Here is an 11,895-nt window from a genome sequence, read left to right as displayed (position 1 = left end):
AAGAGTGATGAAAAAAGAAAAAGAAAAAAGAAAAACATGAATGAAAATAGAAATAAAAGAAAAACACTCAATTACATTTCCGTATGTTGTATACAGATGTGTATAGTCTTATTAGCCTAGTATAAATATCTTTATCAATAACTTAATATATTTTGTGTAAAGGCATTCCATATATCATTATATCCATCCAAAGGAAGTCTGTGTCTATATGCAGTCTGTTCATATGTTGCTAATGCTGTCATATTGTCAAGCCATTGATTAAGGGGAAGCATATCTCTATTCCTCCAGTTCATCAATATCAATTTCTTAGCCACCATTATGGCACATAGGATCCATTTTCACTGTTCCGTTTTCACTTTCCATACAATAGGTATATAGTTCAAAAGAATATTCACATTTGAAAATCTTAAATTCCTCCGTAACGTGTTATTTATACAATGCAACACTTTCTCCCAAAACTTAGTGTGGGACATTGTTAAAAATATGTGTTTCAAAGAAGCATTGTCCATATTACATCTCCATTTTACATCTCCTGCTTAACAGATACTTGCCAAACCGGATTTGCAGAGCTTCCATTCCAAGCAGTTTATTTATTTACAGGATTTACAAGTAAAAAATAACTATTTGGAAAGTTATTCTTCCCCAGATACGTCCTTCTACAGCAGAGAAATATTTGGGGTCATTTAAGAGAGTCAAAATGGCTTTGGGATTGCTCTCCTGCACCATTTCAGAAAATGGTTTACGCATCTGTGTGTGTGTGCCCACTCTGGGTATTTATTAAATTTATTTTATTGTTTTTTGACACCTTAGAATTTGCATAATGCTTTCAAAAGAAGGTTCCAGGCAGATTACTGCATATAAAAACACAAGCAAAACAGTAGAAACTAGCTACTGTTAACCATAATCCCCTCCCCCTAAAAATACAACTCCAAAATCAATAACCCATAGAACATGGGTCCTCAGGGAGGACACTGAAATAATCTCTTCAGTTTTTGAAGGCCAGGTTAAAGAGCTCTGTCTTCAGCTGGTGCCACATGTATCTGTGTGAGGAGGTAGTTTCATATTCTTGGTGCTATCACTGAGAAGGCCCTCTAACTAAAGACCAACTTTGAACCTCTGAGAGTGGTGGCACCACCAGGAAGATCCCCTTTGATGATCTTAATTCCTGGGCTGGTCAATAGGGGAGGAAGAGTTCTTTCAGATATTTCACATGTGTGAAAGGAACGAGGAAAATCCCTTTCTTTGTTGGGGATGAAATTTAAGATACAGTGTTGAGGCAGGATCTTATAGGTTCTTTTTCTGTTCCTTCCTTTGTTTGTTCTTTCGTTTCTTTCTTTTCTTTATTAGTTTGTTTCTTTTATTGTATTGTGAAAACTTTAATAAATATTTCTCCCCCCTCCCCGCAAAAAGAGTTAAAAAACCTTTATTTCCAGCGATTATTTATTTGGTACAATCAGAAAACTCTTTCCTTTGAAGAAATGCAAAGGTCAGCTCTGCAAATATGTTGCACAGTGGGCAGCACAACATAAAAGTTTCGTGTACATTAATGTCTTATAAAATTATGGTTGGTTAGAATGCAAGGGAAATATACACAGGCTATGCGGCATTTCTGACCCAAGTGTTTCTGCAAAACAGTGCAAAGAACTAATGTTCTTCAATATAAGTTTATACAATGAGGAGGATCACAGCCTATGGCATTTTGCAAGGGTATTTTGCAAAAGCGACAGATTTGCTCTGATGTCACCATGGACTTAGGCATGCGGTGGTGTCTTGTCTCCTCTGGCTGCCCTTGGTTAAATTTCTGAGATGTCACAAAGGGGTGGGCCAGTTGTATGTTGATTAGATGAGTGTTAAGGGAGCAGGTGGCGCTGTGGTCTAAACCACTGAGCCTCTTGGGCTTGCTGATTGTAAGGTAGGCAGTTCGAATCCCCATGACGGGGTGAGCTCCCGTTGCTCTGTCCCAGCTCCTGCCAACCTAGCAGTTCGAAAGCACACCAGTGTGCGTAGATAAATAGGTACCACTGTGGCGGAAAGGTAAACGGCATTTCCGTGCTCTCTGGTTTCCATCACGGTGTCCCATTGCACCAGAAGCCGTTTAGTCATGCTGGCCACATGACCCAGAAAGCTGTCTGTGGACAAACGCCTGCTCCCTCGGCCTGAAAGCGAGATGAGTGCCGCAACCCCATAGTTGCCTTTGACTGGACTTAACCATCCAGGGGTCCTTTACCAAAGGACCACTGACAGTTAAGTCCAGTCACAGACGACTCTGGGGTTGCGGAGCTCATTTTGCTTTACAACCATGTGCAACTATGTTCATCAGCAACACAAAGGAAGGGAAATATATGAATGGCTTGGGGATGGAATAGAGATTAGTTCAGTTCATATTTTAATACAAACTTACCAGATTTGCACTTCCCAAACCAATACATGGGGGGGGGGGTGCAGCTCTCCTTTAAAACCCACATTTTACTGAATTTTGCAATGAAGTTTCCCAACCAAAGAATGTGTACATAGATGCACCTAGAAGTGCGCACATGAAGATAATACCAAAATTTTTGTTATGTTATGGGAAATTGTTCACAAAAATCTATAAATTAGGTAGCGTTGCATACAAAAATGCATCTATTAGAAGAAATGCCAGCAGGAATGCCTATGAATTTTTGCGCAGACTAAGACAAGCTAATCTAGAAACCGATTTAAGATTGGAAAAACTAGAAACCAGAATCAACAAATTTGCCCATCCTTAGAATGAGCTGAAGAACTGCCAGCTGTAGCAAACTACACATCCATTGCATTCTACATAGCTGGGTCTCTCCAGATGTTGCTGGACTACAACTCCCATCATTTCTAACCATTAGCCATGCTGTCTTGTGATGGATGGGAGATGGAACCCACCAACTTCATCTGAAGGGCCACAGGAAATAATAATAAACATGTAACGGTGAAGAATTCCCGATGTATTGCAGTTTCACTTTGGCAACAAAGGCTGCATTCTCACTGCAATTAATTCCATTCTCCCGATGTTCCCCTAGCTGTTATTTTGCCCATTATATTTGAGCTTTCACATGATGTAGAAAGGCAGTTATGGAGAACTAAAGGAATGGAATGTAGTGTAAGTTTCATGCTCATTTCCGTGTTATTTGGGTCTAGAAAAAAATCAATTTGCAGCCCATCAACCTGGAAAATCACGGGAGCTTCACATGGCAATTTGCCCATTTTTTTTCCATAGGTCCATGCTGTGAAGAGTTGTGAAGTGACACTCTCTGCTCATTTTAAGGCTTGTGCCTTTTCAAAACAGTTGGCCTGCTCAGAAAGCATGCTAGTATTTTGGCATAGAAAGTCATGCCGAAAAGGTAAAGCCAAGAAGAATGGTGGAATGTTGAGATATTCATATGAAGAGAAGCAAACTTAGGAGAAAGTATAGTTATTGTTGCTGGAGAATGTGAATCCCTTTGCTTGAGATATCATAACTTAGCAATAGATTAGGATATGAAGGCAAGATGGGGAAACTCTCCATCGTCAAAGCGAACAGCTGATTGCAGGACGATTCTGCATATGCAAATGTCCTTCCGAAGCTAGACAGTCCCCCACTCTCTTTTCCGCAAAACGTTCCTTCGCATTTTCCCTGCAGCTGTCTTGGGCAGCTCTTGGACAAACTCGACCTAGCAAAGTAAAAGACATTGACGTCATTTATCGCAGTCACATTACCATGGCTCACAAGAGTTTAGTGCTTTTCATATGAGTGGAAGTGTCAAGTTAATGGCTTCTTCCAGCCAACAACAACAACAACAACATCTCCCCCCTGAAAACGTCTCCAGTCTATGATCATTGTTATTATTCATTAGACTTGTTTGTTACTTGAAGGCCTCCAAGCAACTTAACAGGCATACAAAAATTAATATAAATATATTATACCTTACAAAGCTACCAAACAACTCTTGTAACAGGTGGAGGAAGCTTTGGTAGCACACTGGGAAGAAAAGGATAGCATCACGGTTATCCTAAGACCTGGCTGGAAAAAGGAAAGGCTTGACCTGACGCTGAAAATATGTCAGTGAAGGCACCAGATGGACATTGCTGGAGACAGCATTCCACAGATGATGAAGAAGAAGAGTTTGGATTTGATATCCTGCTAATCATTACCCTAAGGAGTCTCAAAGCTGCTAACATTCTCCTTTCCCTTCCCTCCCCACAACAAACACTCTGTGAGGTGAGTGGGACTGAGAGACTTCAGAGAAGTGTGACTGGCCCAAGGTCACCCAGCAGCTGCATGTGGAGGAGCGGAGACGTGAACCCGGTTCTCCAGATTACGAGTCTACCGCTCTTAACCACTACACCACAGTGGCTCCTTTGTTGAATAGCCAGTTGAATAGCCACATCTGACAAGGGCCTTTCCCTTGTCACTACCCTCCAAGCCTTCCTCAGATGAGGGACCTGGAGAAGGGCCTGTGAAGATCTAAGGGCCCTAGTGGATCAGACTGAAAGCCAATGCAGTCCAGACTCTTCTTTCTCACGGTAGCAGCCAGGTACCTCTGGGAAGCCTACAAGCAGCACAGGAGTGTAATCACTTTGTTCCCTTGCAGCTAGTAATTCAGATGCTTGCTGCTACTGAAGCACAAGGAAGGAGGATCCCGCCACCTTGACTAGTACCCATGGACAGGGCTGGGCAATATCTGGTTTTCAACATCGCGATATATCATCAGCTAAACATTGCGATATGCTGATATATCATAATGTCTGAACTAAGGAGAGAGCTATGTAGAGGCATTGGCTGGTTTCACAGTTTTCCCGGCATTGTGATTTTTGCTGGAACCTGCTTTTGTGATTTGCAGCACTCAGGGGAGAGCTGTGCCAGCAGAGTTAACAGGGGCTGCAGGAACCGGGAGAAGATAGATAGATGGACTGTTGGTCTGACTTGGGATAAGGCCGCTTCCTCTCTTCCTACACAAAATAATTAATAATAATAATAATAATAATAATAATAATAATAATAATAACAACAACAATAATAATAATAATATATTTATACCCCACCCATCTGGCTGGGTTTCTGCAGCCACTCTGGGCGGCTCCCAACAGAATATTAAAAACACCATAAAACATCAAACATTAAAAACTTCCCTAAACAGGGTTGCCTTCAGATGTCTTCTAAAAGTCAGATAGTTGCTTATTTCTTTGACATCTGATAGGAGGGCGCTGAACAGGATGAGCGCCACTGCCGATAAGGCCCTCTGCCTGGTTCCCTGCAACCTCACTTCTCACAGTAGGGGAACTGCCAGAAGCTGGACCTCAGTGTCTGGGCTGAACGATGGGGGTGGAGACGCTCCTTCAGGTATATTGGGCTGAGGCCATTTAGGGCTTTAAAGGTCAGCACCAACACTTGTGCTTGGAAACATACTGGGAGCCAATGTAGGTCTCTCAGGACCGGTGTTATATGGTCTCGGCGGCCACTCCCAGTCACCAGTCTAGCTGCCGCATTCTGGATTAGTTGTAGTTTCCAGGTCACCTTCGAAGGTAGCCCCAAGTTAGAGCGCATTGCAGTAGTCCAAGCGGGAGATAACTAGAGCATGAACTTACATAGTGCATCACTTACATAGAACCAGTGAAATCACTGGTGTCTTCCTGTACCTAGAGCCATGAGTAGGGAAAAGTCTCCCAGGTCAGCACCAAGCCACTAAGGCACATATCACATCAGTCCAACAGGAAAGTGAGACACAACTTCTTGGTTTGACTTCTCAACACACACTGTCATTTCCTGGTGAGGTCCTGGGAAGATACTTGCCTTTCTAGGATACTTGTAAGGAGCAGTCACCTTTTTCACATGATCCTGGAGCTCCTTGATTAATTCTTCTGGGTCATGTGATAAAAAGGCAGGTGACAAGACGACAAAGGCTTTCACCACCTATAGGATGCCAATTGTATGTGCTTTAATGACTCAGAGAGAAAAAGTAGGTTTCAGTGTGATTAAGTGCCTGGTGTAGCAAACAACACTCCATTCTATTCCCCCTTCCCCTCGTCCCCCTGCAGTCAGCCAGCATTTCACATCCACCAAGCATGCTCTATTCTCATGTAGTTTCACCCCACTTAGGAAATTCCCCTCTAAATATTGCAAATTTGGGGGGTTCCCCTGAGCCTGCTGTTGCCCCAGCTCTTGAGCATGGATTGCGCCATTTTATTTACAGAAGGATTCTCACTTGGAGAACTACAGGCCAAGATAGATTCATAAATTAATTTTGTGATGGCCATAGCCAGAGCATAGCAAATATAACTGTTTGGAGGGAAGGGAAGACGAGGATTTAGGGATTCATGGAGGTTGGCAGCATCTCTAGGGAAAGGAAGATATTTAGACCCCATTGTGGTCCTGGTAAGATCATGCATTGGGCTGTTTCCCCCCCCGACTTTTCATTTGTACCCAGCTGAGCTAAGGTGAGTTTGCTCACTGAGAACATTTTCATAGTTCCTCAACTCAGAAACATCCCTGAAATGCAGTACTGCCAGTGCCACTGTCAAGTTTCAAGATTTATTACGCTTTCCCCAAGCAAGCAAACTGCATGTGGCATTTGCCCCCTGAGTATCGTGTGTTGCAGAATGTGTTGGCTGCCTGTTACCTCTCCTCTCACAGGATCTGGGCTGCTGACCACAGCCGATTCCACCACAGCTGGGTGCTCTATCAAGGCACTCTCCACTTCAAACGGGCCGATACGGTACCTAAGAGACAGAAGGAGGTGAGTCCCATGCCTTTTGTCGCAGAGCAAATGAAAAAGCCAACTGAACCAAACCTACCCAGCAGAATTAATCAAATCGTCTGATCTTCCGACAAAAAAGAAATAACCTTCTTCATCTTTAATCGCTCTGTCTCCAGTGATATAGAAATCGCCACGTTCACTAGCTGCTGTTTTCTCAGGGTTATCCTGGCAACAACAACCAGACAACATTTCAACCAATGACTGCTGATCTGTCCCTTTTGGTAATGGTGCCTCAAGATAAAATAGCAAGGCGACTGGCTCTTGGGTTGATTACAGTGTCAGCTCCAGATCTTGGAGGGTCCTTGGACCAGATGCTGTCACTTCCTCTGCCCTATCTGAGTCCTATCCTGAGTGTGTCCTATCTCTGCCTCTCTGTTGCCTCTATTTTCTCATACTCTCCACCAGACCCTAAACCAAACCACCATGTAATGGGAGAGTGGATGATTTGAAAAGAGGATTAGACAAATTGATGGATGATGAAGTTATGAACGGATTTTAGCCATGATGGCTATTTTCCATCTCCACCATCAGAGGAGTGAATACCATCGGACTGTGAATACCAGTTGTTGGGATTCACAAATGGGGAAAGGGCTGTTGCACCAAGGTTCTGCAAAGCCATTTCCCTTAATATAGCAGAGCTAGATAAGTTATTTCCACCAATGTATGCATTTTATGCAGTTTACCCTGGTATATGCCCTTTTTTTGGGTACACATACCACGACATTGCAAAATTCAGAAAAGTGCAAGTTCCAAAGGATGGCTGTGTTTCAGTTTGGGTATTGTTTTGGGAAGTGCAAATGAAGAAGGTTCATCTTTACATGTGAATGGGATCAAATCCGTTCCCCCATCCCTTACCACAACCAAACCCTGTTACAAATGCAAAACCAGATCAAGTGAAGCTGTTGGTGAACATTTTCACCAGACCTGCTGAGGAACACCAAATCGAGTTATTATTATTATTTATTAGAAAAAACTACACAAAAATGAACATAAAAACCCAAAATACATTCCTCCCACAAGAACAGGGAAGTACAACTCATTCATTAGAGCAGGGGCAGGCAACTTGATACCTTTTAGATGTTGCTGAGTTATAGCTCACATCTGGCCAGGCTGGCTGAGGCTGATGGGTGTCGAAGACCTACAATATCTGGAGGGTACAGCTTTGCCTCCCCCTGGCTTAAAAAGTTACACAGGAAAGTGTAGCAAGAGTCTTATGTGTTGGTTTTCTTCTCCTTCCTTAGTTTGCCCACTTCGTCACCTCAGATAATACTTACTAAGTACCCTGAGAAAAGACAAAATGGTCGCTTGGGTTTGATCCTGATCGCAATGTACCCTTCTTGTCCTGGAGGTTGAACATTGCCTTCATCATCTACAGTCTATAGAAACAAACAAACAAACAAACAAACAAACAACAGAAGGAAGCTTCCCAAAATGCACATATCATTTCAATTGACAGGCCTTGATTTAAAATTTATATGCATATCCTTGGTTCTCTGTGGCACCCATTAAGTTCTATGGAATAAATAAAAAGAGATAAAGCTTGTTCTCAGGGTTCTGTTACACTCCAAGAAATGGGAAAGAGTAGGAACATGGAGAACTGAACTATGCAAGTGAGGATTGACTTAGTAAGCAATGGCCCCCATTAAGTTCTATGGTATATATATAATGCATGCAGTGTGTGTGTGTGTGTGTGTGTGTTTTCACAGAGTTCTAGTACATGATATTCTATTGAGAAATGGAAAACATTTGAGAATATTTAGATAAAGAAAGAGGGGGCTAATCAGTTTTCATTGATTCCCATTCAATTCTTTGGAACAAGGAAAATGGACTGCTCAGCTGGGACACAGCTGAGAAAAGAGCAAATTACTTGCATACACAGGACTTCCCTGCAATTCATAATAACGGGGATTTACTTGGTGACAGATAATTATAGGGAATTAAAGTACAAGGATAAAGAATATTTATTCCTTTCGATGGACACCATTCTGGTAAATTTAAGTTTGTACCTGGACATCATATGGTGGAGAAGCCATTCCTAGTGAGCCCGGTTTGATTTTCATTCCCTTTATATTGGAACATATTGTTACCTGTAAGAAAGAGAGAGCGAGAGAGCACAATACAACTAAATGAAATTTGGGGCGATTTTGGAGAGGGAGGAGATTGTTTTCACTGTGGCATGAGAAGACAGCATACCAGTCTAAGACAAGCAAGGTTTGGTCTAGGAGCAAAGGGGATTGAGAGGTGCATGTAGAAACTAGTGCCCAGGAAAAAGGAAAGATTTACATTCCTTGCTCCGCCCACTTTTGTCCCAAGCCACGCCCACCACTAGAATTTACCCCCCAGAAGATTGGACAGAATGGAATGCTGTCGAAAAACCCACCACCATACACTAACAAAGACAGACATACTGTTTCTGTTTGTCCGTAGCCTTCATAGATATCCAGCCCTGTATGAGCCTTCCACCGCTCCATCACTTCTGGGATGAGTGGTTCCCCTCCTGTCACACAGTGCTTCAGGCTCATGAATTTGCAGCTTGAGAAGAAATGGCAACCATCAGTAGGAATCCTATAGATCAGGGGTGAGGGAGCTTTGGTCCGCCAGATGTTGCTACAACTCCCATCACCCCTGATCATCGGCTCTGCTTGCTGGGTCCCATGCCCTCACCAGATGACTCCTCTACCAAGGAGGATCCGGAGCCCCAGAAACTCAGGAATAGCCCAGAACAATATCCACGGAAGAGTTGGGACCCTCCCTTGGGGGAGGCTGGCGGGGCCCCCTCCCTGCAGAAAGGGAGCTCAGTCTGGGATGCAGAGTAAGAACAACCCCTGCGAAGACCTCAGTTGCAGAAGACTCCTCGTGAGTAAAGGGCTATTTATTCATGGACCCTCCTCCTGAGTAGGTCTCTCTGCAGAATCTCGAAGAGGCTGCAGCAGGGCCCAGGCTGGGGTTACGGCATCTCTGACTTAACGCCTCAATGTCTTGCTACCACCACGTTGTGTTGTACACAGAGCTAGCTGTTTTCTTCATATATTTATGGTTTTCATTTATATACATTTCAATAGTAGTTTAACAGTAAATCAAACATTTCAAAACTCGACTTCCTCCTCTTTCTGCGGTTCATTAATTTTTTTTATCATCATTCCCTGCATATTCTAAATTATATCAAATCATTCTTTTATTCATCAATTTTCATATATCTATATTTTAAAAACTGCAGGTTATTACAATAGTCCTGCCAATGTTTTTACAGCTAGCTGTTTTCTTACCTGGACTTTGACCCACCCTTTGACCTGTTCTTTATCTGAGCTGCTGGTGAGCTGGACCTTGGGCTTCCCTCTTGTCTGAGTTCTTGTTTGAATCTCTGCTGCCCTAGACTGGAGCTCAGATGGACCCTTGCCTGAGCCCCTCTAGGAACCACTGCTTGTCTGGAATTGGACCTTGGATGTTCCTGCTGCCCATACCCACAACAGTCTTGGTTATCTGGAAAGTTTCCTGCAACCTGGGACTCACCTAGAGCAGGACACTGGGGCTGATGCCAGTTGTGTTCCCGAAACATCTAGAGGGCTGTCGGTTCCCCACACCTGCTACAGAAGCACCAGCTATAGCCAGCTGGATTTGTGCTGGTGTTTTCACCTAATCCCTTGAATTCGATTAGACTGTGTTTCATAAACCACTTTGCAGTGGTATTATGCTTAACTTGATTAAGCAAATGGATTATGCAGGGAACAGTATGCAATTTCTCTAGTCATGCAATTATTCAAATGATAGACTAGGTTAAGCATCTGTTTTCGTAACATTTGCCATGGTGTACAAGCCAGGCTCCATTCCCAAGAACCCCCAAGCCTCAAACTACGGGCAATGACTCAAGAGTGTCTCTTTCTCCCATAATGCGCTAGGGTAGAAATGAATTACAATCTTTCCTTACCTGCCCACACAGGTATTCTACAGTGTGAATAAGGTAAAAACGCATACCCTTCAAGTGTTTTCCTGGGACATTGTGGAATTACAGAAGCCATCCCGGCTTCTGATTAGATTCCAGAATGCCCACTCCCTTCAGCACAGCTGCTGCTGAGCTCAGCAGTGGTGCTGTGCTCTTGCACGAGTCATTTGGCTCTTGCAAGAGCATGGAACCAAAATATGCTCATGGGCTAGCAAAATTTTAACAACCCACCTCCATAAAACAAGGACAGTGATCTACTAGGAACTACAGCTGTCCGTGGTAAAGATGAGCAGCTGGAGCAAATGACAAGAACCTCTTGCCACCCATCCAATTCTCATCACACTTCTCTTGTGTTCATCTTTCCAGTTACACATTAGAAAGTACCTGGTGAGATCGTGCTGAACCAACATCCGGTATGCAGTAGGAGCTGTGCAGAAAGTCGTGATTGGGTATCGGTTGAGAGTCTGAAAGGAGGCAATGGAAGTACAACCATTATTGCAACCTCAAATTCTGGTTTTGGAGCATAGGGTGAGATCCAACGTTAGGAGGGTAGCTTTCGGTGGGACGTCAGAAGGCACTTTCAAAAGAAGCTCTCTTTATAAACATCAGAAAAATGGGTATGCAGTGTAACAATGTACACAGACGGATTGCCCATCTCCTTAGCTTCTCCCTTCTGCCAGGTAGACCTCTCTTTTGACAGCCCCAGATCACTCTGGGTGGACTTGAGCTGATCTGGGGTGATCCCATGCTGCCTCAACCTGATCCAGCTGAAAGAGGTCTACCAGAATCAGAAAGATCCAGTTTGGGACCCAGTGCACAGCTCTAGATTCTACACACTCACATATCCCTCTCTATCTTCCGCCCAGGGAATCAAGAGGCATTATCAGAGTTGAAGGACTCATTCTAGCTGGGCAAAAGTGGTCAAGGAGGCTGCAAAGCCGGACCAGTGAGGGTTGTGGCTTGGAAAGGGGTGTGACCTAGGGGGAGTCCGGTAGGCCTTCTTTAGAAGCATAGAGGGCTTTATTTGGGTCCAGACCTTGAGGTTCCTCATTTCTGGTCCACAGACCCTACATAGCCTGGCAGAGGCTCTTGAGATCCTCAGACCTGAAGTCTTTTCCATATTTGCCAATGCTTGAATCTGAAACTTTTTGCATGAAATGCTCATCCCTTACAACTGAACCCTTTCCTTAAAAGTGAACCTATGACCTG

The 11,895-nt window shown here is 43.5% G+C and overlaps 1 protein-coding gene across 2 annotated transcripts in view; it reads right to left on the bottom strand.

Moving 5' to 3' along the window:
• Positions 1 to 1,422: 1,422 nt before the first annotated feature.
• Positions 1,423 to 11,895, bottom strand: part of ACSM5 (acyl-CoA synthetase medium chain family member 5) — a 24,561-nt gene continuing 14,088 nt past the window's right edge. For both annotated transcript variants that reach the window (XM_053366128.1, XM_053366129.1), the window contains exons 7-14: positions 11,071 to 11,150; positions 9,155 to 9,278; positions 8,753 to 8,833; positions 8,021 to 8,122; positions 6,784 to 6,911; positions 6,609 to 6,708; positions 5,783 to 5,902; positions 1,423 to 3,662 (exon numbers count right to left, since the gene is read on the bottom strand). In XM_053366128.1, coding sequence (XP_053222103.1) covers positions 3,576 to 3,662; positions 5,783 to 5,902; positions 6,609 to 6,708; positions 6,784 to 6,911; positions 8,021 to 8,122; positions 8,753 to 8,833; positions 9,155 to 9,278; positions 11,071 to 11,150 — 822 coding nt within the window. In that variant the 3' untranslated portion in view covers positions 1,423 to 3,575. The remainder of the gene's footprint in view (positions 3,663 to 5,782; positions 5,903 to 6,608; positions 6,709 to 6,783; positions 6,912 to 8,020; positions 8,123 to 8,752; positions 8,834 to 9,154; positions 9,279 to 11,070; positions 11,151 to 11,895) is intronic.

This window comes from Podarcis raffonei, chromosome 14 (assembly GCF_027172205.1).
Source record: "Podarcis raffonei isolate rPodRaf1 chromosome 14, rPodRaf1.pri, whole genome shotgun sequence".
Classification (NCBI taxonomy): Eukaryota; Metazoa; Chordata; class Lepidosauria; order Squamata; family Lacertidae; genus Podarcis; species Podarcis raffonei.
Note: the sequence above shows the minus strand (reverse complement) of the source record. Positions and strands in the feature narration are given on the sequence as shown.